Source organism: Pseudonaja textilis, chromosome 2 (genome assembly GCF_049901715.1).
Source record: "Pseudonaja textilis isolate UNSWEBS1 chromosome 2, rPseTex1.2, whole genome shotgun sequence".
In the NCBI taxonomy this organism is placed as follows: domain Eukaryota; kingdom Metazoa; phylum Chordata; class Lepidosauria; order Squamata; family Elapidae; genus Pseudonaja; species Pseudonaja textilis.
The window spans coordinates 41,737,685-41,765,478 of NC_141991.1; the positions used below are offsets into that span (position 1 = coordinate 41,737,685).

The following is a 27,794-nucleotide window of genomic DNA, read 5'->3' on the forward strand; positions in this document are numbered from 1 at the left end:
AATAAAAGAGACTCCAAATGCAATCTTCACTCAAGCTTGAGTTAAGCAGATCATACTTCTGTTCAAAGTTATGATTATCACAAGGTTGATCAGATTTTGCATCAAAATGATCCCCATATCTACCCACATGTATCTACTAATTTAGCACCATTAAGCAAAAAAACAAAAAATCCACTGTGGTTTTCTAATAGGTAGAATAATGAATTTATATTTATCTTCACCAGGACTGAAATTAAAGGTTATTAACTTACATCTTCTTTAGGTTTACTGGCATCAAGTTGTGCTTGAGTCTTTTCAATATTTTCCAATTCTTTCACTATTTCCGCAACTGTTAGAATAAACAAACACTGTTAATAGCAATCTAGCACTCCGGTACCTGTGACTATTTCTCAGAATAAAATATTTTGAAGAGCACTCAATATTTTCAGTTGTTATGTAAAAACTGGAATTGGTGAGTTTTTTTAATGATTTGTAAATGGAGTTAAAAGCCGAAGAGATATAGAGAAAAAGTTATGGTAAAACTAATAATTAACTAAGGGAGGGAAGATTAGTTCAGTGGAAACGGGTGAAAGAGGTAATTATTAGGAAAGGTTTCTTCTGTTCTTAAGTAAAATAACTGTAAATGAATCCTGTGAGATTTCTCCAGAAATCCTTGAGGGGGTAATGATTCTGAGCTTCAAACTTTTCTCTCGATAATCAATACAGTATTTTATTACAAGATCCAAAAAGAATGATATTCCAGAAGACAGATGGATAGACAGACAGATCTCCAAAACTATTTATCTCCAAGACGATCAGCAGTTGAAAGGCTAAGAGACTTGAGCACTGAAGTGTGCTGAGAGAGCTATGAACATTACCAGTGCACGTTTTGTGGAATACCAACTTTTCTCCAAACAACACTCTCAATTTCTTGGCCACTGTGATCAATACATCTCTAACTGGACATCATATTAGAGGCATTTTTCAGACTGTACATCTTGAAGATTTGGACAAACTGCTTGGAAGCTTGACACACAGCATACATGCCTTTGATCCTTCTAAAATCTGTCAGGGCTTGATGGACCTTGTAAGTGATTAATATTCTGAGGAGTAGCAGGGTGTCTGTGTTTCTCTTGGCTATGTGACAACAATGCTGATTATTTAGATTTGGTTTCAGATCCAAATGCACAATCCCATTAATATTATAGGAGTACAATAGTGTGAACAACTGGTATTAAGAACTACTGGTCATCCTTTTTGTAACTTACCGTATTTATCGGCGTATAACACGCACTTTTTCCCCCTGAAAATAGGGGGCAAATGATGTATGCGTGTTATACGCCGATGTCCAGGGAGCGGAATCCTCTTTAAGGGATCCCGTTCCCAATAGTGCCTAGCGGCGGCGCAGCATCGTGACGTGATGTCAGCGCTGCGCCCGCCGCATATTTTTTTCCTGAAATTTCCCTCTTAAAGGGAATGCGTGTTATACGCCTGTGCGTGTTATACGCCGATAAATACGGTATCTTCTATTAGTTTTCCTTGAGCTATTAGAACTTTTAGAACTAGCATGGTAATTTAATAATAATAATTATAACAATTTATCATATTTATATGCTGCCTGACTGATTTAGGTTGCAATGACACAGGAGCAGTACAATGTTATGCAATTTGGTATTATTATGGACTGCTAAGAACAATAATCCAGAAAGTAGCTCTCGTCAATATATGGATAGCTTTCAGCAAAAAAAAAGGAAGAACATTGATTCAATTATTCATGGTTTCACCATATCTAGTCTGAACCCCATCTTTACTGCCTTTTCATTTCTGAATGACACATTGCCAATTAATAGCAAGTCAGATCATACTATACTAATTATACTGGTTGTCAAAGTGACTCTGAATCCCGCCTTCATTTGTACCAACCTGCTGACACTGAGATCAGTATTAAAGGTTTACATGTGCAATTGTGCATCCACTGCTACGAACAATTAGGAGTCTGTTTTTCATTGGCCACTTAGTTGTAAAACAGTGGATATCTATCATATTTCATCAACATAAGCTTTTCCTTCAATCCTAAAGACTCAACTGTTTATCAGAACCAGTTAATGATTTAGGACTACATTTTATCTATTTTATTTATTTATTTGTTTGTTTATTAAATTTGTACAGATGATCATCTGTCAGGTGCAAGGAATCAAAATGACATTGTGAGCTGATCAATGTTCTCCTAAGAATGGCTAGATAGGGTTTCAGGGGTTCTGGGGGAGATAAGAACAGTGTCACTTCCAGCTATACAAGGATTCTAAGCTTGGTCCATTCTTCACACTTTTCCCCATTCTAGCTGCAATTCTACCATACATTTCCCCAAAAGCAACTTTGAGTGGTACATAAACAATCACATAAAAACCACTGATATAATGTAAAAAATACAGATATCTACATTAAGAAATGAATAAAATAAAATAAACAAATATTGTGTAGGCTAGTGCAGTCTCATTTTAACATTATCAATATTCATATATTTACCATTATATTACACTATTTTATAGTTTCACTTTTATTGTAGACCACTTTGGAAAATCCCTTCTACATGGCAGTTTAAAAATATTTTAAATATATTTGTAAGATAACAAGCTTCTTGTAAACCTTTGATTCCTGCATTAAAAGTTGCTGGAGTGGCCACTGGAAAATCCAGTCTGACAGACTAATATTTTCTACAAAACAGTTTCTTGAATGATTGCATGATGGATATATTTCAGAATAACAACAAGGACAATTATGACACTGTATATTAACTATGGAATAGTAAGGTGTAACCCTGAAAGTTCACTGAAAACAAGACAAAGATTATTTAGTTTCATTTGTTGTATTTATGTATAATGGCAGAGGAGTAAGATCAGCAACAGCGAGAATTTATAAACACCTCCACCTCCACAAGTTCCATTGAGTACAGTGAAAATTAATGCAGGAAAATATGAACAGGATTATAGTTTAATTCGGCAAGTTGAGTTTTATACTGAATCCATTCAGACTCTTTGAGTTGGCATCCACAGAATGCCCTATTTCAAGGTTCTTGGGTTTGGTTACACTGAATTCCATATGCCACTTTTTATTTAACTGTTTGTGTTTTAACTGAAATATATCTAGTTCGGTATTCACAAAACACTGAGGAAAATAAAAAAGCAAGCTTTTACTGTGTAAGTTTTAAAGGGTGTGATATGAGAGTATAATGAAAATCATTTGTATTTCAAAATCTACACACTACTACAGTTGCATTAATATTGCCGGTTCCAGGTTTGTATATACTACTAGACAACCTGTGCCCCATTGGGTCATTGTTTTAGAGACCTTAGCTTAAGCATATTAAGCAGCATACTGTCCCCTCTTTGTAGAAACAAGGGAGCTGTGGTACTCCACAATCCATCCAAACACAGCATAAACCTTTTCCTACTATCCACACATGTAGTTTCAAACCTGAAGTGAACCTGGCTGAGGCCATCTTGGAGGCTTCAGGGTTGCCACAAAACAGAGGAGGGGGGGAATAGCTAGATCTGGTTTTGTAGCCAATAGTTTCCTGTGGGAACCAAGGACATTCACACAGGTATTTGGCCAGAGGAGGAGTGAAGTAACCAAGCAACCAGCCATCGTGATTTGGGGAAAAGGGGAAACTTTTATCTTTTAATTAGGTGAAAGCCGCAGGAAGTTTCAAAGTCAGCTTTCACTAGTTGTGCCAATATGATGTATCCAATAAATTCTTTGAGGAACTTGCCTGCTTCAGAGTTCTGCTTTCTATGGGTGCATTACTGGGAACGCTGACATCAATTATGACAGAGAACTAAAGACACCATCTGATTAGGACCTGGTACTACTTAATTTACTTTGAGAATCCACGTTACTTAACATATAGTCACTAAAGAAGTATGACAAAAGACACATACTAGGAATGGCTAAAGTCCACCCACAGTGGAGCTGACTGTAGCCTCTATGAATATATGACACATACACACCTTATGAATCACGCTAATGTGTGAGAAAGTACTTGTGAACCATCTTTTTCATAAATGATTTCATAAATCATTGTTTAAAGTTGAACTTTTTCCCAAATAGTAATTATTAATATAGCAGGGAAATGCAGCAAATATGTGAAAAAGGCAGATAATGAATACTTATAAAGTTATACATGGTTCTAAATAAGATTTATCTTGTTCATAATGCTAGAATCAAAAAATATCCAATGTATCCAAGCAGTTATTGATTCAGCACAGAGGAACAACGTTTTTTCGCAATAAACAATATAAAACAGTAACAGTTATTAACATAGACAATCTTAAAAGAGGATTAGATAAATTCAGAGATTAAGCCAAACAATGCCTACTAGTCATATTAGCTACACACTATTCTCAATTCTTGTTGCTAGGATACTAAAGCAGGAAGGTATAATTTCATTCATATCCTGCTTTCCAGAGGCCTTTATTTCTCCTTTATGGGCTAGTTAGGCCTTTGGTTTCATCCAGCACAGCTTTTCTTGAGTTTATTGTATATATGATGTTTCCCTAGCTCTTGATAAAATTTTAAAAAATCAAATCACTTAGAACAGACTCTTCTCTTGTTGGCTCTGACTAACTGAAACTGTGAAGCTTAATCACAGTTGTAAGTGGTAAACTGTAAAGTGTCTCCTTTTGCTACAAATACCTGTGCCCTTTGGTCATATTTTTCCCATTGTAACACTAAGTCACACTCAATCTTAGCAAAAAGGATGTCTTTTCTTTTAGCCATAATAGAATAAGTATTTGTCAGAACTGAGTCAGCAATTCCCCCGCTAAGTTCTCTTTAGAGCATCATCACACTTTTAAAGTATGCCTAATAATTACGTCTGCATCTTATACCAATGGAACAGCCATGGAACCATCTACTCCTATTTTTCATATTACCCATTTTCTATTTTGCTTTTGAAATGCTGTGAAAACAGGGCTCTTCAGGTAGATATTCAGAGATGCTGAAGATTTTGCCTCCCCAAAGGTGACATTTCTAGGCCTTCGTGCTATTATGATTAGGCTGTTGATTTTCTATGTTGTAATTTTATGTCATCATAAGCCATTCACTATCTTTTGAAATTGGCAGGCAGAGACTGTACAGCTCCAATGAGAGAAACACAACAAATCAAAAATAAGATACCTGAATATATTTCCACATATGGGAAAGAGATATCTGCAGCAATTAAAAATCAGAAGTGGATTTCACAATACACAGGAGCATCATGTGGGAGGAATTTTAAGTGCTAGACAGTGTAGAGGAGTATGCTAGCCTTGAAAGAGTGCGAGAATAAGTAAACGAACATCCACTTAGCTATGTGAAGGAAATGGAGAAACTCATCCATTGAAATTGAAGATAATCCTGTCTTTATTCCATTTAGCATAAGAAAGTGCAGAAGGAAACTTTTAAGATTTTCTTACTATACCCTGTAACAACAGAATTCTAGCAATTCAGTAGCAATAGAAATAGCTCTTAGTGTTCCATAGTGTTTTACAACCCTCTCTAGGCAGTTTACAATGTCAGGATTATTTACATATTGTTCCCAACAATCTGGGTCCTCATTTTGCCAACCTTGGAAATTTGGATGGCTAAGTCAATCTTGAGCTGGTCAAAATTCAAACTCCAGGCTGTGGCTAGAATTAGCCTGCAATACTGATCCTAACTACTGTTCCACCAGGGCTCCAATATCTGTTTCTTCACCTGTCCTATCTCAAAGGCCTGAATAAACAATGGGGTTTTTTGTGAAATGGCTCCATAACTCCGTTATCACTATATGATTTGCCTAAATACTGTTGATATAGAGTAGTGTTTTTCAACCTTGGCAACATTAAGACATATGGACTTCAATTCCAATGCTGCGTGAGGAATTCTGGAAGCTGACGTGCCTACATCTTCAAGTTCTCAAGGTTGAAAAACACGAATACATAGGCATAAAAGGACTCTAATTAATATGCGCACAAACTGCTAACAATTCAAATCTGTTGCCATGGTCATGTAAACTCAATGTTTTCAATCATGGCAGACTTCATGTACAGAAAGTCTCATATAAAGCATTTGAAAGAGTAATAATAGATTGGCAAGTTAAAGTTATATTAGGTCAAAATGGTAAGTAAAATAAATGTTAGGAAGAAGCATATCTTAAGAAACAGCACTATTTAAAGGAAACCGCTATCTACATTTTATTTTCTTACCTGATTTAGGATTTAGAGAATCACACTCTGAATTATACATGTGGACAAATTCTTGGTGTCTTTTAATAAGCTGTTGTTTTGTTCCATGGGTAGACAATCCATGTTCTTTCAGTCTTTTCCTCAGGTCACGGTCAGAAAGTAAGCTGTAAACTAGTTTCGGCAGTAACTTTCTTTTTTGTCCAGAACTAGAAAGGGAAAAAAACATAAGAGGGAAACATGTAAAAATATTTCCTGTAAGACAAGATAGGGTACAAATAAGCTGATAGAATGTATGTTGCTAGTTCTATTCCAGATATCATGTTTAATGTTATTTTACTTTGACTATATTTATTTATTGTTAACCCTCTGCAACCCCTTGTCATGTCCCATTTCTATCTCCAATATCAACAATATGCTATTTGATTAAATTATTACTTATATCCCATTTTCCTTTCAGAAAGCTTTATTTTCTTATATGCTTATAATAACACTGTGATTTAACTTAAGCCAAAGGGATCAGTCCAGCACTCAGGTAAATATTTTAAAAGCTAATAATCAAATATTTAATGAGGAATGGCACCATTCTGTTATTTTTATAGAGAGCATAAGAAAGTACTTGATCAAACTCATTCAGACTAACATATTTCTCAAAAAAAAGTTCCTGCTTATTTATTTCAAAAAGCATATTCAAAAACGCTAACAAAATATCAACAATCAGCAAGCCACAAAATGGTGTGTCTGTGCGTGTGCGTGCGTGCGTGCTATATATATATATATACACACACATATCCATATACAGACTATTTATTTAGGATTACATACTCCGAATCTGCTAATCAAAACTGACTTTCAGTCACATTCTCTCCTTCTCCCTCTTTAAAATGCAACTTCCATAGTTTGCAGAAAAATATGTGACCTTCACTGCATTCAACAAATAGTTGAATTAGCAGACAGAGTTTTGAACAAGTAATGCAGTTATGGAAACACAAAATTACTCCCATCGATATCTACTTGTGAACCAGATTTCCTGCCAAACAAACTTCAATCATATACTGCTTTATTTATAGGGCCAATCTAACATACCTTCCATATTTTATTAGGAAAATCTACTAAAAAAGGAATTAAAAGAAAGGCTTCAGACTTTTTTAATAAGTATTTAAAAATTATTATATCTATAAATAAACAGGTACTTACTGAAATTATACAATTATTCAATATAACATTAGCTATATTGAAATGTTATTTTCATGATATAAAATATGTATTTTAGCTTAATGACAAAGTCTTCACTATATTATTTAGAAATGTTAAGAAAAGAAAAGCACCACTTTATAATAAATATTTGATTTCTGACTTTCCCCCTTGTACCCCAAAGAATTTGCAGTCCCTATCAGCATAAACTTAGAAACCATAGTCTAGGTGTTGAATTTATCTTGATGCACAATATAAATGGTACCATTTTTGCTTTAATTTAAACTTCTGTCATGTATATGTATATACACTCTTTGTTTCACCATTGCTACATATTCTTCATGTTAAGCTCCCTGTCAGATATTCTTGGTATTATATCTTTTTCCCAGTGTAATACAGTACTATACCTTCAATCTTTAATTCTCAAACAGCTACAAGATGTTTGTTAATATTATCTTAATTATAACCACCTTGGTGTTTGGCAGAGATAGAAAAGGCATCTAAAAGAGTTACGTGATTCCAGAAGGGAATATAAATTCTTCAGTAATATCCTGATAAACAGTAATATTCTGATAATCTCAATAATGCTATCTATCACATATGTTATATTGTAAATAAAATAGGAGATGCGAACCAGTAAATGGAATAGAACAGATTATTATTATTTGCTGGAACTGAATAATCAACTAAGAAAAGAATTCAGCAGAAGACCAGTAGTGCACTCACTTTGCATAAATACATGCTTATAAATTAGAATATACCTCTGGTTTATATATAAGTTTAATATTATTTATGTGTTTTATATTTTCAGTTCAACTAGGATGCATATGTCGATAATCAAAACTGAAGCTTTCTCAAAGAGCAATTCGGAAATTGTGATGGGGGACATTGTAATGGACTATGAGAATAACCTTGGGAGACAGGAAGAAAAGCCTGGACAGCAGCCTGACAAGAGAGAATTGAGTTGAAAGGAAAATGGGGGAGGAAACAGTGTCTTAGAAAAGACCCTCCTTCATTTCTTCAACTGTAATGGAGATGTACTTTCAAACTTGCAAGATTGATCTTGCCCTTGGAGACAGAAAACCAAAACCCATGAGTACTAATACTACTTCTATTGTAAGGTTAAGTAACAGAATCTTGCAAGTTGAAAAGCACTTCCTCCCTCATCTTTACTTTCCAAAGAACTAAGAGTGGTATATTCTGAGATGCTTTCTCTTCCTCCACCCCTCCTTTGGATTCAGTTTTCATTTATCAGACTGTTGCCTAGGCTGTAGCTCTTCTGTCTCCCAAGGTTATTCTCACAGCTCATTATAGACAACACCTGCACTATGATCAAATTCAAACCGAACAGGCTTGTGCTTCTCAACATAGTGCCACACTTTAAAACTATGTTTTCTTCTGCTTTGTCTTAGAATCAATTCCCTACTGAGTGCAGAAATCTAGATTAAATCATCCATTATATTGATGAGCAGCTTCTGCTTCAATAGATTCTAGAATCAGAATCTGCCTTTCTGTAACTTAAATTCATTACTCTGCATCCTAATGTGGTGACATTATCCTTGACCTTCCTTTGGTGATCTCCTTTTAAGTACTCAAATGATGATATAATTCCCCTTCCGAGTTTGTTGAAAATTATACATATCCAATGAGACCCAGTTTGGTGTACTGATTAAGGCATCAGAATACAAAATGGAAGATCATGGGTTCTACTACTGCCTTAGGAACAAGGCCAGCTAGGTGTCCTTGGCCCAATCACTTTATCTTAGCCCTAGGAAGGAGACAATGGCAAACCACTTTTGAACAACTTTGCCAAGAAAACCACAGGGACTTGTCTAGGAAGTCCCTGAGAATTAGACAGGATTTGGAAGAAAGAAAAGCATGCCACAATTAGCTCAACATCTTGCTGTTGAAATAAATTAGCATATGGTGCCAATGTTACATTATAACTCACCATGGCTAAATCTTTTCTGAAAACAATCCCCTTTAGGTACTGTTTCAAACAATGTGATGCCTAAATAAAAATAATCCATTTGATACCAAACAAGCATATTTCCAGGGGGAAAGCACATTTTACACATATATAAATCATTACACCCACAGATAATCATGAAAATCAACAAATGCTCAAAAACCTGTCAAATTAAAGATGCCAGCAATTATTCAGAGTGATAGGGAGATATCTCTATGGAAATAAAATTACTGACAAACATTTGTCATTATCTTTCTATGACAAAGAGCAAGCTAACAGTAAGTCAGTGAAACTATACATTTCGGATTGCTTAAAAGGCTTTGTTTTAATTTATTGTTTTATCATAGACAATACAAAACATAACAGTAAAAAAAATGAAACAAAGCAAAAGAATATATTGACCCAATGGTGGGATTCTACAGGTTTTGTCCACCTCTATAGAACCGGTTGCTCTGAAGAGCTGCAAACAGAGAGCATACATAGGATCGGTTCTATGTCTGCTGCTGTTTTGGCCCACCCGCCTGCTCAGGCTCTTTATTTCCTGCTTTTTCAACCGCAGCTGCTTTGCACCATACAGCTGCAGTTAAAAAAGCAGGAAAAAAGTGCTTTTTCAACCACTGCGCACCCACGCGCAGCGCTGCTCAGCTATCCAGGCAGCTAGCTGACAATGATATACATGCGCGCACAGCAAAACGTAAAATCACCGAACCGGTAGTTACACCGGTCGTATCCCATCCCTGCATTGACCCTAACAACAAAAAAGAAAAAATAGTGTACAAAAAAGGAGGAAAAAGAGGTCAATTAGATTTATCATTTAACGTTCACCCTGGCTAAGTGCTAAAAGAAAAATAAATAAATTCTCCTCCCCTATACACACACACACACATAAGCACACAAGCAGTGAACAGATTGTGCTAAACCTTACACTAATCTTCAAATCCCTCTGTTAACCATTTGTTATTATATTTAGCGCATAGAAATTCCACAAATGGCTTCCAGTCTCTTATAAAGCTGTCTAGTCCTTTATCTCTAATCAAAGCAGTTAATTTTGCCATCTCTGCTAATTCAGTCAATTTCAACAGTGGCCATGTCTTCTTCTTTCCAGTGTTTGGAAAGTACAATCCTCACAGCCATCACCCTATGAAGGAATATGAATGTTTTTCAATTGACTTATCCATCATATCTAAAAGAAAAGTTTCAGGTTTCATTAATATTTATATCTTTTTTAACTAAAACCAGGTTTTAACTAGAGAAGGAAAACAGAAGGACTCTCAAGTAAGCAAACAAATATATGTCATATGAGAGTCCTGTCTTCACTTTATTCTAATAAGTATAGAGTACAAGCTTCAATTCAAAGATAAAGAAAGGGTTTTCCTAATATTATTTCAAGCCAGACTTTAAGAAAGAAGCTTAAATAACAGATAATCAGAGTTGGAAGGGACCTTGTAGGTCATCTAGTCCAACCCCCTGTCCAAGCGGGAGACCCTACACCATTTCTGACAAATGGCAGTCCAATCTCTTCTTGAAGGTCTCAACTGATGGCGCTTCCACAACTTCCGAGGGCAAGCTGTTCCATTGGTTGATTGTTCTCACTGTCAGAAAGTTTCTCCTTATTTCCAAATTAAATCTCTCCTTGTTCAGTTTCCATCCATTATTCCTTGTCTGGCCTACAGGTGCTTTATAAAATAGCTTGACCCCTTCCTCCCTGTGGCAGCCCCTCAAATATTGGAAGACTGCTATCATGTCTCCCCTGGTCCTTCTCTTTACTGGACTAGCCAAGCCCAGTTCCTATAACCGTTCATTGCATGTTTTAGCCTCCAGTCCCCTAATCATCCTGGTTGCTCTTCTCTGTACTTTTTCTAGAGTCTCAACATCTTTTTTATGATGTGGTGAACAAAACTGGATGCAGTACTCTAGGTGTGGTCTTACTAAGGCTTTATAGAGTGGTATTAGTACTTCCCTTGATCTTGACTGTATCCCTCTGTTAATACAATTTAGAATTGCATAAGCTTTTTGGCAGCGGCTGCACACTGCTGGCTCATATTTAGCTGGTTGTCCACTAAGATCCCTCTCACAGTTACTGCTATTGAGCCTGGTTTCACCCACTCTATATGTGTACTTTTGATTTTTCTTGCCTAAGTGTAGGAGTTTACTTTTCTCTACACTGAATTTCATTTTGTTAGATATGGCCCAGTGTTCTAGTCTGTCAAGATCCATCTGGATCCTGAGCCTATCTTCTTGGGTGTTAGCTTTTCCTACCTGCTTAGTATCATCTGCAAATTTGGTAAGTTCCCCTTCTATTCCCTCATCTAAGTCGTTAATGAAGATATTGAAGAGCACTGGGACTAAGACGGAACCTTGTGGCACCCCACTACTTACTTCCCTCCATGTAAACTTAGACCCATTAAGGACTACACATTGAGTACAGTTTGCCAGCCAGTTGCGAATCCATCTAGTGGTGGTGCTATCTAGTCCACTTTTTTCTAGCTTACTAAGAAGTAGGTTGTGGTCTACTTTGTCGAATGCTTTGCTGAAATCTAAATATATTATGTCCACAGTATTTTGCTGGTCTACTAATTTAGTCACTATGTTGAAGAATGAAATAAGATTGGTTTGACATGATCTGTTTTTAACAAACCCGTGCTGACTGCTAGTTATTACTTTACTTGTTTCTAGATGTTGGCAGATCTGTTTTTTTATTATCTTTTCCAGTATCTTCCCGGGTATTGATGTGAGGCTGATTGGTCTAGTTTCCTGGGTCTGTTTTTTTTTTCCTTTTTTGAAGATGGGAACCACATCAGCTCTTTTCCAGTCCTCTGGTAGTTCCCCGGTGCTCCAGGATTTTTGAAAGATATGGTGCAGTGGTTCTGAGATGACCTCTGCCAGCTCCTTTAAAACTCTGGGATGTAATCCATCAGGCCCTGGTGATTTGTTTTCATCAAGATCAGACAGGTGTTCTCTTACTATTTTTTTGCTTATTTTAACTTTTATTTCTGGTCTGTCTTTTACAGTTATGTTTTTGGTGGGTTGAGCTATAGTTTCTTTTTGCGTGAAGACGGATGCAAAGAATGAGTTAAGCAGTTCTGCTTTCTCTCTGATGCCTGTTATTTCCTTGCCATCTTCTCTCTTTAGTGGACCGTCTGTTTCCTTGATTTTTTTCTTCTTATTTATATGAAGAAACTTTTTTTATTATCTTTGACTTTTGTTGCAAGTCTTTGTTCGTTCTCAGCCTTTTCTATCCTGACTTCATCTTTGCAGATTCTGGCTATCTGCTGATATTCTGCCTTAGTTGTATGTCCTTCTTTCCATTTTTTGTACTTGTCCTTTCTTTCTTTCAATTTGCGAGAGAGATCTTTGTGCAACCATGCTGGTTTCCTCTTGGATTTCTTGTTTTTCTTTCTCAGTGGTATTGTGCTGGTCTGGGCTCCTATAATCATACTTTTTAGAGTTTCCCAAGATTCTTGAGTTATTTTCCCCTTTAGGATTTTCATCCATGGAATCTTTCCCAAGTTCTCTCTGAGTTTATTGAAATCAGCTCTTTTAAAATCCAAGGCTCTGGCGTCATTATGTTCTGTTGCTTGTGTTTGTGTTATTTGAATTCTAGTATGACATGGTCACTCTCACCCAAGGTTCCTGCAGTTTCAACTCCCTCTATCACTTCTTCTCTGTTTGTAAGAATTAAGTCCAGTATGGCTGTCCCACTAGTTTCACCCTCTACCTTTTGGACAACAAAGTTGTCAGCTAGGTTGGTTAGGAACTTATTTGATTTCTCACTTCGTGCAGAATTAGTTTTCCAATTGATATCAGGATAATTGAAGTCTCCCATTACTGTTGTTGTGTGTTTCCTGCATATGTTTGTTAGTTGGCTGGCAAAAAGGACATCTATTTTTTCTGCTTGATTGGGTGGCCTATAATATACACCTATGGCCATGTCATTCTTTTTTTCTTTTATATTGACCCATATGCATTCAAGGAGGTTTTCATCTTTGGTTTCATGCATTTCTGTAGCAATATAGTGGTCCTTTACATACAGTGGAACTCCACCTCCTATTTTATGGGGCTGGGGTTGTTTTTTTTTTGAATAGTATCTTTCTACCAGTACGTTCCAGTCATGGGTTTCCTCCCACAAAGTTTCTGTTATTCCAACTATATCATATTTACCTTCATGTATTCGTAGTTCAAGTTCACCCTGTTTGTTCCCCAGACTTTGTTCATTTGTATATAGGCACTTGAGATTTTATGTCTGACACTGTGCTTACTGTCTACATAACCTGTATTGTGCCTGACTACTAAGCTGCGGAAAGATGAGTAGAATTTATTTCTGCCTATTCATGGAGTTTTGGATGGCACTGGCAATTAATTTTTCTATTAAAAGTTTTACAAAGAGCACAAAAACTAATGCAAACTATTTGAGTTTAAAAAAAGCAAAGTGCAGAAAGAACAAAAAGCTTCCAATTTCTTTTGCAGTAAATGTAAGTATAATTACAAAGTTATCTTACTATCATTATAAAAAAACACTCTTTTCTATTATCCAGTTTTTTCTAATCATCAAAATCACAAATCATAAATGCATTTTGTTCTGTTTCATGCAAACAATCTATAAGGTGTTTCCAATCAACCATAAATGTAGATATGGGCTTTTTCCCAAGATAGCATTGGCAATTAAGGAAAGTAAATGATGTTTCACCAATGCTCCTTTCATCTGAAAATAATAATGATGCCTTTTTTGATGGCAGAAAAAGATGACAGGTCATATTTTGGGGGAAAGACGGTAGTTGTAAACATTGCATTCAATTATATCCTAGTATGATATGTAAAAGAGAAGGTTATTAACAAGATGTGATTGCATTCCCAAACTTACCTGGCAATTTGGCACTAGGGTATCATGTACTACAAAAACTTATCTAATCCCTTTTTAACTACAAAAACTTATCTAATCCCTTTTTAACTCGCATTTATTATTGCTAATAGTCATGAATCACTCTTCTGCCACAGGCACACAATGTAATTTTTAGTGGACACTGCAGATAGTGTTTCCTAGCAACAAGAACAGGCTCCACAAACAATTTGCAGAGTTCAATCACAAAAGAAATCTTCAACACTTCAGTTTTTATACTGTCTATTTAAATTTCAGTGGGAGTCCTCCAAATTTTATCCCATAAGACAGAAAAAAAATCATTCACAACTAAACTCCATTCATGATTTTGTGGGCCTACTTAAATTCTAGCAAAGCTCTCTGTATGGCAAGAATTCAGTGCTGATACTCCATTCTAATCAGTAGAATTTAATTTTAGTCAGTCTCTTCACATAATCCTGCTCACATTTTCATTTTTTTTAAAAAGAGGAGGAGAAATTGATACAAAAATAAAGAATACTGGTGTAATCCAGAACTGGACTATTTTATCTTTTACAGCCCAAAATAACTTTACAATAGCATGAATTTATAATTCAAGTATAATAAATTATAATATCTTCATAAAAATCATAATAAGTAAAGCCAAAACAGATTGCAGCCTATCTTTTCTTCCCAAGTATGTTTTTCTGACCTAATTTTTTCTTAAAATTTTCTATTCAATTAAAATTGTACATCCACCGTACAATTTTCAATGTAGTATTATAGTGTTAAGAAAATGTCTCAGCCTTCAAGTAATTTTTTTATTTGCTATTGAGAGTTCTCATATCGGAGATGAAACATAACGTTTGATTGGGCAAAATGTCTACATATGTCTGATTTAGGGATGTACAACATTGTTCATGTCAAAATCTGGGGACACAGCAGTTGGTATCTTATGAATTATATGTGTTTTTTATTCCAGGTGCAAGCTGAAATTCAGTTGTTTTAGACAAAATGTTTTAGGTGTTCTACTCTATTTTACCAGTTAAGATTGGATATTATGTCTTTCCAGGGCTCTACTGACAACTCATGTTTTTGCAACTCAGGAACTTCTTTTGAATCTGTTTCTTCCAAAGCACAAAATGTTTGGGATTTTGTTTCTGCTTATTGGGAGAACAATAGCTTGAGTTCTGTTATGTGCATCCCTAGTCTAGAAATGTCTCCTCAGTGTCTTGGTAGTGTCATGAGCAGACCAAGATAGTGTTCTTGGGTAAGAGGATAGAAGTGGCTTGCTACTGCTTCTTCTGAAAGGTTGACTTACTACCCTTTATTATGCCTTTGAGATTCCTTGGCAATATACTCTTCAAGGCTTAATCAGGCTCAAGCCTATTCCATTTCCATATTTAGCTGTTAGCCATGGGCTTATTTTTCACAGAAGAGTCTATGTGACTATACTATGTCAAGATGTTCAGTTTAATTGATAATGTCCTATGAATTCATTTTCTTTCTTTTTTCTGTTTATTGGGGGAATCCTTACAAGAGATCCACTAGAAGGGGAAAAAATAATTCCTCTGCAATTTACAACAAAAGGCACAATAATAAGAATTGACCTACCTAAGATCACTAATCTTATTTTTTTAAAAACAAACCAGAAAAATGCATTAAAGATAGCCCTGCCTGTATTATGGATAAACATGAAGGACAATCGAAGTAGAACAGCCCTTAGCTCTTAGGTAAACATTAAGAGAGAGATTTAAAGTATAAAGAATGTAGACACATCACAATGGGGGGGGGGGGGAATCATCTACATTTGATTGGATTTTGATCAAAAATACAAAGAACTGAAACACTGATGCGAAAACATTTCTTTTTTAAAATAAAGAAACCCTTGCTTTTTGAGCTTGCTGATTAAGTGTACATCTATCTACTACTATTTAGGCAGTTGCTTGGATTACTGACAGTTATGTTCCATATATATTTGTTGCTCTAGACCGGCTTTTCTCAACATTTATATCATGGAATAGCCCCTGAAATAATTCACCGGTTTTAGAGAACCCTTGTATAAAATCACAAAAATGATTAAAACTTCACAATACAATTTGCTTCTAACCTACAAAATCCATATTTTACAGCAGCAAAGTTGCCAGTGAGCAGATCACTCATATCACATGAAAATTCTTAACATTGCACGTTCTAGCATTGCAGAGCATGAAAAGTTTTTTTCTTGCGGAACCTTTAACGATCTCTTATGAAACACGAGCGTTCTGTAACAGATCAGTTAGGAAAGACTGCTCTATGCAGTAACTTACTAAATTACTATTCTTATTTATAAGCTTAGGAACATTAAACTGAGAATGATTTAGGAGCTATTTGAAATCAAATGCAAAGAATTACCAGACTGGAACCAGCAGCCCTTTTCCTGAGTTCATGTTCTAATGTACAGCCCCAGCAAATATGAAAATTTGAAACAATCTGTTCTCCCCATTCAACTAACTGTATCTTTTTGGGATGTATTTAAGGACGCTTTGCAACAATATTGTGCGACCTGCTAGGCCCCTTGTACTATATTTCATTTATATCTGTATTGATTACTAAGATTGTGAGAGAAATAAATATATGCCAATCACGTTCTTCCAAAGATTCACCTGTACCATTCTGCTATGCACAGGATGAATAATTACTCCATAATCATATTTGGAGGATATTATAGATATAACATCAAACCTCTAGATGAAACAAAAACAACATCTACAAAGGACTAAAAGAAAGTGAATGGGTTTAGCTGCCTCCTTCACGGAGGTGTAGCAATGAAAAATAATCTACTGGAAAAAAGACCCTAACATTCAGCTATTCTCCAGAGGGAAGGACTCACATTTGTCCAATAAATCCAAACAAATCTGAATAAATTGTTACTTTATTGATGATAGCCAATGTACTAATATTGTTTTAGGATCCAATCTGGGTCAGTCATCAACATCAGACTTTGTCTTTTGAACTTTCGGATTAATGCTGGAGCCCATCTTCTGGGAACTTCTAATATTGTTTTTATACCTAAAACCATTATTCAAAGGCTATTGGATAAAACAAGAAAGACTGATCCAATCTGACACTGTTTTCTTGCTAAAATTAAGTATGGATAGCATTTATTAGAACTCATACACTCAGGAACCTTACCTTCGGAGACTGTCTTTCTTCTCATCTCTTGTCAGGCAACTATCAAGGTGGTTATTTATATGTAGTTCTTGAACAGGAACCCCACAGACAGGACACTCCACTGAAACATTTAAAAAAGAGCATATCAGATTATAAATTAATTTACAAGAACTTTCATTGGGGAGGAGGGGATATTTGCTGTTATACAGTGTGCAGAAATCTAGATGGATTCTTCTCAAGCCAGTGCCCTCCAGAAGTGGTGACAGAAGTTACAGTCGAACATATCCAGAAGACACTAGGTTTGGATTTATATAATTTCAAAGTTCATCATCAAATGCTAATGAAGCCAGCATCTTCCAAAAAAGACATGACCCAATTTTTATAATGAAGCTAGTATGAACAGTTTCCCTGTAGATTGTTATGTATTACTAAAAAGAACAATGCAAATAGATTTCTGCCAACAAAGTGAAATCGTTTTCTTGATTCTCAGTAAAAATAAAACTAAGACTGAAATTGCTATTCTTGCAGCTGGCACGATTACTACCCCATTCATTTTTTTTATTATGAAGCAGTAGAAAATGAAATGCAGATTTTTTTTCTTTCATGTATAGCTTTATTCCCTGTTTCCACATACTTGCACTCATAAGTCAGCAAAATTTCAATGTCAACTCCATCTGAGCAATAACATTGCTGGAGCAAACATGGTATTCCAAATCAAATTAGCAAAGATGCAAGATAAAATGGATTAATGTAAGATAAAAGCAAGTATATTAAAGCTATCATTGCATTTTATATCTATGATTCAACTTGCAATGCAGAATGAGGAAAAATTCACAGTGTTACCTTTCCATACATAAGTAATAATTAAACTAACCCTAACATCCTGGACATAAATTGTTTCAACTTCTACTCTCAAATGACGCTTTAGGGCACTGCACACCAGAACAACTAGACACAAGGGCAGTTTTTTCCCGAATGCCATCACTATGCTAAACAACTAATTCCCACAACACTGTCAACTTATTTACTAAAACTGTATTACTATTACTCCTCTACTACTAGATTATAATTACACTTCCTAGTACCTATCTCTTCCCATTTATGACTATAACCGTGTTGCTTGTATCTTTACAATTTATTTTGTTTTATTTGTTTCCTAGTATGATTTGATTGCTTATTAGTAACCTATGACTATCAATAAGTGTTGTATCTTATGATTCTTGATAAATGTTTTTTTCCTTTATGTACACTGAGAGCATATGATTATATTAAATAAAATTAAATAGAATTCTTTATTGGCCAAGTGTGATTGGACACACAAGGAATTTGTCCTTGGTACATATGCTCTCAGTGTACATAAAAAGATACATTCATCAAGAGTCAAGAATCATAAGGTACAACACTTAATAATAGTCATAGGGTACAATAAGCAATCAAATCATACTAGGAAACAGTCAATATAAATCGTTAGGATACAAGCAACAAAGTTACAGTCACACAGCCATAAGTGGGAGAGTAGTGGGATTCAACCAGTGTTACTACCAGTTCATTGACTACATTTTGTGAGCGCATAAAGGTGTAGAAAAACCTTTAGCTGTGCCACACAGACAGCTGAAAAGCACTGTGCACAAGTGCGCAGCATTTGGAAAGCCTCTTTTTCCCTGCTTTTTCAACCTCAGCTGTGGCGCGCAAAGCAGCTGAGGTTGAAAAAGCAGATTAAAAAAGCAGGTAAGAGCCCAGGCAGGCGGATGGGCCAAACAGCAGCAAACACAGAACTGGTTTGGTGTCTGCTGCTCTTCAGAGCTACTGGTTCTATAGAGCTGGGCAAAACTGGTAGCATCCCACCCCTGGTGGGAGGAGATGGGTGAAAGGAAGGATGGGAGGAGTAATAGTAATATTTACCAAAGACAAATTCCTTGTGTGTCCAATCACACTTGGCCAATAAAGAATTCTATTCTGTTCTATTCTAAAATAGAAATTTCAATATTTTAAGATGAGTAGAGTAGAATAGAGTATGAGTATGATGAATGTAAAAATTATATCATAAATAATTTAAAATATAATTTCCTATTGCTTGGGAACAAGGCCAGCCAAGTAACAACTTCATTCAACTAGATGTTTATCAATTTTCACTGAGATTTTTAATACAAAATTATAGTACTGTATTGCTTTTTTCCAATGATATTATTTCTTTTTTTAACATTCAAAAGAAGATGAAATAAATAAAAGCTCACAACTGGGTCTTAAAGGTGATGATCACCCCTAATTATTTGTTCCTAGAATGTTGAAATCAGAATTATAAAGTCATTTAGTCATCATGGCTACTAGTTGCAGATGGATGGATTTATACAACTCGTTTAAAAATCCAGCTAAATTAATAGCTATGTGTGTACATTCAGGTGGTAATTTATGCAATCTCTCCATGCTCATGCAGTCAGAATAAAGAAAGCTCTTCTTCCTGCTTTACAAAAATTACATTTTGCACTATGAACAAACTACAAATTGAAATGTACCAATGTCAAACAGCGGCATGTGTAACATGCTATCCTGATATCAAATAACACATGCATTGACCCATCAAACAATTATGTAATTTATATCAATCATGTCACAACATCTGACTCAAGTAGGCCATCATTTGCCACCACCACCCCGAGACACCCATGATGTCAAATCAAGATAATGAAAACTTTCTTTTTCTTATATATAGCTAAATCATAGCACTAAAATCTGTATAATGTCAAGCCCAAAACTGATATATGCATAGCCATTTTATTTAGCCATATATTATATGATTTTTCTTTCTTTCTCTTTGCTGCTGGGGGGTGTGGGGGGTGTTCAGGCTTGCCACATACCTAAGGTGGGAGGAGTAGAGATAGAGAGGGTTGTTTAGGCTAGGTGATTTTTCCTTCCCATGGGAATAGAAATTGACCCTGCTGAGACCTGGAGTGGAAATAGATGACATCAGGCAATTGTGATTTACTTCTATTGGGGAATGTGACTTTTGGGGTGTATGTGGTGTAATTCCGGGTTGTATCAGATCCGGAATTACAAGAGACTTTGCCAATTTGATGCTTTCCTAAATAAAATAAATTGTTTTGGAAGATGGACTTTGTTTTTTTTTCTTTTTGAATGGATTTCATCACTTGGAAACCTTTATCTATAATAGATAAAACTGCAATTCATCTAAAGAAATGTTTCTTGAAGTGTGGTCCTAAAACCCCTGGGAATCCCCCAAAAAACAAAATTATTTTCCAGCTTATGTTAAAAAATAATACAATATTAAAATCCCATTACACAATCATGAGAAGAGTTAATGCATCAATTTCAATTTTTAATGTTGATAAATAGTGATATATATAACCCATACAAGCAAAAGCTCTTTGGGGGTTCTCCATTAACATTTAGAAATGGGAAAAGATCATGAGAGGGAGGAAGAAAACTAATCAAATATAAAAGGCTTCTTTGTTCTTATCATGCTTCCAAAAAAGGGAAGAAACCCAGAGAAGCCAAGGTTTACCATTATATCTGAAAACATCCCAAAAGATCATCCTATACAGCAGGGCTGTCAAACTCATGGGCCAGATGTGTCACATGCACCGGTTTAGCAAAGGAGAAAAAAGTCACAATATATCATGTGACGCCGTGGCAACATCAGTTTGACACCCCTGCTACACACATATAGATGATGAAAGGCTCCACAAACAATGAACCACTGCCAGAAAAAAGCAACATATTAAAAATGTTATAAAACTTTATTGTTTAAATTCTTTATCATCTGGCAGGTTTACAACTTCCCACCAATCAACTATTTTTGATAAGTTCATCTTAAATTGTGGGAAAAATATCAAATAATCACCTAACATATGCTTGGCTTCTCCAACAGGTTTTTCTAGACAACTATATTCGGGGTACAGGACTTACAGTAGATAGAAGAAATTATGAAAATATTGAAAAATTTCATCTTCTATTTTATCTCAATAAAATGATAAAAATCATTTTTATTTGTATATGTTTTATACGCAATTAAAACTAATTTCCATACAATCACAGTAGAAGGATGGATAGATAAAATGCTCCTATGACAAATTATATTGGTCATATGTTTTGAGGGGAAATAGCTTTATGCATTTTAACTGATGGTACTGCTGATGTACTGTTTTTGTTTTAACTTTGGAAGATTAGATTAGGGACAGATGGAGAAAATCTATTTGGTCATTAAGAATTGAAAACTTGATGGAACATCATCAATAATCAATATGTAATGTTTTAATTTTTTTTTAATTTTTTTTTGTTACTTAGCCTATAGTACATATTCTGAAGTCCTTTCATCTAACTGGTCAGAAGTGAAATAAATAAGCAAACAAATTTCATTTATAATTGACATATTAGTGACTATTTACTTTATATATGGAAGTAAGAAATCTAGAGAAATATTCTTAAACTAATATTCTTCTAGTTTAACCTTGTGAACTTTAAGATGTGTAGACTTCGATTCCCAGAAATCCCCATTCAGCATTCTAGAGTGGCTCAGGAATTCTGGGAGTTCAAGTCCAACATATCTTAAAGTTCCCAAGATTGAGAAACATGGCTCAAATGTTTCATGTGCCCACTGAAGAGAAGCTTATTGTATGCAGCAGTGAACATCTAAGCTAACATAAAAATACCCACAGTTAACATGTGTAGAAGCAACAGTATGACAAAAATAAACTGGTATATTGATATAAAGATGAAAATAATAGGAACCAAATATTTAACATAAACTAGCAGAGTATGGTAAAGTGAATGTGCAATTGTGATGTGTACAGCAAGATGCCTTACCTTTTGTAACAAATTTTGTTGCAGATGTGGAAGGCATTTCAGAGTTTTTGATACCTCCAGTGGGAGCTGTATTTGCTACTTTACCACCTGCCTCAGAACAAAGTTCTGAGCTACAGGGATTCTCCTCTTGCTTTATTTTAATATTTTTGTCTTTGTCAGCTGATATTAAATGTCTCTTTTCGTTGACTTGAAAGGTATCTGCACAATGCTTTTTCTGATTTAAAAAAAATCCGTCTGGAGAGTTCAAAATGTGGTCTTGGGGGGGAGCTTTCTTAGGTAACAGAGTTGGAGAAGAAATTGATGGAGAATCCAAAACTGCCTGGAACAGCCGCTGTCTAGGAACAAAATACAGAGCTAGATCAATTTACAAAACTATTATGCCTTTTCTTTCTCAGGGTTCTTTTCAACATTTGAAAGGAACAATCGCTAAAAACTCAAGCATGATGCATTCTGGCTGAAGTCCTGCTGAAGATTAAATGAAAGGATGATAATTATTTATAAGCATCCACAATCAACTGAATACTTATCCCCTTATTTGTAACTAACATTGGGAGCTGAGATACAAAATCCTTAAACTGCCTACTATTTATTTATATAAAGAGAAGGAAAACTCATCCCTCAGTTATCCAAGAATTCTGTAACATTTTTAGAAGAGAGTTTGACTACTCTGAATTCAGATCACTTGATGGAGTTGTTGAAACTAGAAAAGTGTGGGGTGAGTGAGAGGAGAAAAGAAGAATTAAATAGCTGAGACCCGTAGCAGTTTTTTTCACAATCAACAATTTTAGTACAATATTTTGATACTAGTAAAGTATACTTTTAATACCAAAGTTTCTATCACACAATACACTTTTATTTTCTTCTCAACATCTGTCCTTTTTAATGCATTTCCCCAAAATATATTTCAAACAATGAACACTGATCAATTAATTTAGTATATTTTCAAAACAATTAACACAGCACATCAGTTAAATTCAACTGTTTCTGCTATGTATTTTTCCTATGCATATCTCAGTACACATAATTAATCATAATCCTCTAATTATGATAGTCCTCTAAGCTCAAGAAATAATTACCATAAATACAAAAACAGTCAGTTTTGTTTAAGGCTCATAGGAAAAGTTTGCAACTATGATTTTGGGTAATTTATGAACAGATGTAAAGAAGCTACCAAACACATAAGGGCAGAAAAAGACAAATCCTTAGAAAAGAATTTGCGTGTATTTTAGAATACACATAGCCTCTGGCCTATGTATTTAATACTTAATAAATAAACCTCTTATGAAAGATTTGGGCCACAAAATTTCTCCTAGGATGGTATGTTACATATTAATTTGAGGATTACTGCAATTAATATTACTGAAAGTTGATTACAGATGCAAATGATAACAAATTCAGAAAATTTTTGTATAAAATGAAAGCAACATTAAAAAATAATTGAAATTCTATATAATTTCCACTTCCCAAACAGATCTAAAAACTTTTATGAAGCTATTATCAATGTTTATTCAGACATAATGCAGTTAATTCACATCAAAATGTTCAGCCCAAGTATTAGTGACATAATGAATGTACTTTCTGCAAAAGTACAAAAACTATTACTAAGCTTTAAAAGTTATTAAGAGTCACACTGTTATTACTTATTATTTACCTAGTTACAATAGGCTAACTGGTGACATCTAGTGGACACATACTAGGAGCAATTAATTTCACCTCATAATAAACCCCCAAAGTAAAAAAAAGTTAAGTCATAGAAGTAATTATGGTGAATACAATGTTATTTCACATGTTCAACTGGTCAGATTCAACAAAAAATAAAAATAACACAGATCTTTTATGGCATTTAACAGAGCAGATGTCACAATTTTCTAAGACACATCTTTCATCTTTTTCCAGAAAAGGTATGTATCTTCAGTTCATAAGGCCATGGATCCATAAATATATAAGCAATGAAAATGTTCCATTGAGCCAAAATATAATTTTCACTCATGAAAATATACTGCAACCTTCAGAAAAATCAATTACAAACTTAATTAATTTTTAAAAACTCTTGACTACCAATGGCTCAAATCCATATAGAGCAGTTCAGTTATAGCCAGAAGAGAAAAAAATGTACTCCTTTCACTGAATTACTTCATTAGAAAAGTAATGGCTGGTGTTATTCAATGTCTACTTGTAACCGCTAGGTGAGGTTATTTGGCAACACAGGTCAGATGTGATCAATACAGCAAACGATAATCTTATGGCAAGGTTCAGATCTTCACCAACTAAATCAGGGGTTGCCAACCTTTTGGATCTCAGGGACCACCAAACTCATATTTTTAAATCCCGAGGAGACTACTAATATGAATTTTTTAAAAAGCTAATATGTTTAATATAATTTTTATGTTAAATATAAATTTTATATATGTATATGTATACAAAGCTAAATCCCATACATGTAAGTACCTGCGAAAACTTAAGAAAACTATATATATAGTATTCAGCTTTGTTCGGGTATTTTCCTACGTCATTATAGTTGTGCTTTTAAAGTTGTAGCAACATTTCGGTAGAATCTCATCTGCCATCATCAGGCTTCTGTATTGTGTTCGTCTGTGGCAGATGAGATTCTGCCATACATGTAAATACCCCCGAAAACTTAAGAAAACTTAAACATATATATATTTTCTTAAGTTTTCGCGGGTATTTACATGTATGGTATTCAGCTTTGTTTGGGTATTTTCCCACGTCATTATAGTTGTGCTTTTAAAGTTGTAACAACGTTTCGGCAGAATCTCAGGGCATGATGCACTTCATATGACTTCATGATGACTTCATATATGCCTAGGTTTTCCAGGTCAATTTTATCTTTGGGGTTTCTTAGGATGGCTGCTATTTTTCTGTCTGTTTTGTGAAGATGAACAGACCTATGGAACAGCTGTCCTGCACTACATAAGAGGTACTACAGACAAAATCAGTAAGATACTACACAGGCATCACATCAAGACTGCCTTCAAAACAGACAGAAAATAGCAGCCATCCTAAGAAACCTCGAAGATAAAATTGACCTGGAAAACCAAGGCATATATGAAGTCCCCTGTGCATGATGCCCTGCCACATACACTGGACAAGTGTCTGAGCTGAGGGGTCTGGGGCAACTGCCGCTGGGAGAAGCAGAGGCAGAAAGGGGGCTTTGTTCTCCTTGGGAGGCAGTGCCCCTTGGCTGCCACTCCAGGGACTTCTCAGCAGGCATCTGCCTGCACAAGGACTGCTGCCCTTATTAATTGGGGAAGGGAAGGGGGAGAAAGATCCTTTCAGATCCCGGGTGGAGGATTGAAAGGCTCAGATCTGCAGCTGAGGAAAAGCTGGGGGGGGGCTCTTCCAGCCTCACCTGGAGACAGGCACAGAAAGGTGTTCCGGGGGCACTTCGCTCGCTTTAGCACTTCGCTGCCAAACTCAGCCACGCGGGGGAGGGAGGAAAGAGAGAGAGAGAGAGAAAGCGTTTCTTACATTACCCGAGGAGGAAAGGAGGTAAAACAAAACTCACTCTTTCGTGGAGACCTACAAAATGCCAATCTACCGTGTTCCAAGAGTTCTTTGAAATCATCAAACGCTCCCACTTGCAGTTCCTGTGCTTCCCGGCTCAGGTGCATGCTCCCACACACGGCGGTGGTGGCAACAACGGTCCCCTCCCCCAGCACCCGGTGCCAGCTTTCCCCATTAGTTTTCTAGTTTTGAATTGCTCCCGGCTCTCTCTTTCCTGCCCCCCGCCCACATGCAGGCAGGAAAGGAAAGGGAAATGGAGTCGTGCACAGCTTTTCTTTTTTTCAGCCCTTGCTGCTTCTCCCAACATCGAAGCCTCGGAAACACAGGCAAAGCCACCACAGCAGTAGCGCCCTGAGTTGCTTGCTTCTCCACTAATGCCTCCTCCTCCAGCACCACTTCCTTCTCTGGGTAGGGTGATTCTTAACTAACCAAGCATGCTAAGGCAACTCAGGATGCTACTGCTGCAGCAGCTTTACCTGAGACTCCGAGGCTTCGATGTTGGGAGAGGCAGCGAGGGGTGGGAGAGCGGTGCAAGACAACTTCCGGGAATAATAACCGCACGGAAACAAGGTGCCTGCGGAAGCACAGGCCTGGAGGAGCACCGCACCAGCAGCCACATCAGAAGCATCTGTTTCCATCACAAATGGCTGGCCTGGATCAGGGTGTTTGAGGACAGGCTCGGAAGCAAAGGCGACTTTCAATGCCTCGAAAGCTGCCTGCTCCTCAGTACCCCAATAGAACTTCTCCCTCTTCTTGAGCAGATTAGAAAGGGGAGCAATCAAGGCAGCAAAGCAGGGAATAAATGTGTGGTAGTAGTTCGCAAACCCCAACAGTTGTTGCACATCCTTAACCCTCTGTGGAGGTTCCCACGCCTGCAACAATTGTATTTTTTCCGGGTCCATTTCAACCCCGGCAGGTGAAATATGATGTCCCAAGAAGTCAATTGTGGTTTGTGCAAACTGAGACTTCTCACGCTTAGCAAACAGGTGGTTATCACACAAACGTTGCAACACCAGCCACGCATGTTGCCAGTATTCCTGCAGGGAGTCTGAGTAAATTAAAATGTCATCTAAATAAATGACCATGAATTGATCCAACAAATCACGGAAAACATCGTGAATGAAATGCATGAACACAGCTGGGGCATTGGTTAATCCAAAAGGCATCACGATATACTCAAAATGACAGTACCTCATCTGGAAAGCTGTTTTCCACTCGTCCCATGCATGAATGTGAACCAGATTGTAGGCCCCACGCAAGTCCAATTTCATAAAGATCTTAGCTTGGCTAAGTCAAAAATGTGAGGACCCGTAGTCTCTCAAAATAACCCAAAACATACATTAAAGTCCGGTAATGCCTTCAACTGAACTTCACTGTTTTATTAAGCACAGTTTAAAGTCACAAAAGTAAATAATGAGGCAAAAGGAAACCAAAACAAACCACATTGACGAGAGTTCCAAAGCAAGCCAAGATAATTAATCATACATTCCAGGAAGATAACGGGGAGAGTCCATGGGAAGAATGCCAACAAAGATAAACCTCTTTCAAAGGAAACACTAAACTTTGACTCCAGCAATTCTGACTACGCAGTTACAAACTTATATACATAGCTCCCAGCTGCAAGCCCTGAGGAGGATCATGGTAATCTCCTCCTAGTAGACCTCGCTTTTCCCTGATCCTCTCTTCTCTGCGTGCCCTAGGATGGATAGGGGATGGGCCTGGATCCTCTTCTGATTGCTCAGCCGGCCTCTGCCCTTCCCCGCCTCCTCCACCACCTCTGGAACCACACTCCCACTTCCTGTTGGCTGTTCCTCCTCTTCCTCAGAGTCAGTCTTCACCAGGGGCATGACAATTAAGGTTCTGTTGCAGTATCTGGCAATTGTTGGGAGTCTCCATGGAGAACAAATTCAGGTTCAATCCAAGCTAGACTTAGTGGCTATGAATATGTGTACTAATTAATTCCAGGGATCTTCCAACTATAGGAATGGGTAAGAAGCACTCTCCCAGGCAAATTTGGTACATGGTTTTGAAGACTTCCAGCTTAAAAAACATGAAAAACAGAACAGAAGAGAAGAGAACAGGGTTAGATGGAGGTCTTCTAGTCTAACCCCCTTCTCAG

The 27,794-nt window shown here is 36.3% G+C and overlaps 1 protein-coding gene across 5 annotated transcripts in view; it reads right to left on the reverse strand.

Annotated features, from left to right (window-relative positions):
• Positions 1-27,794, reverse strand: part of RAD18 (RAD18 E3 ubiquitin protein ligase) — a 140,031-nt gene that overhangs the window by 78,468 nt on the left and 33,769 nt on the right. For all 5 annotated transcript variants that reach the window (XM_087923713.1, XM_087923716.1, XM_087923714.1 and 2 more), the window contains 4 exons: positions 22,151-22,485; positions 17,351-17,450; positions 6,204-6,388; positions 252-328 (listed from right to left, as the gene is read on the reverse strand). In XM_087923713.1, the coding sequence (XP_087779839.1) occupies positions 252-328; positions 6,204-6,388; positions 17,351-17,450; positions 22,151-22,485 (697 nt within the window). The remainder of the gene's footprint in view (positions 1-251; positions 329-6,203; positions 6,389-17,350; positions 17,451-22,150; positions 22,486-27,794) is intronic.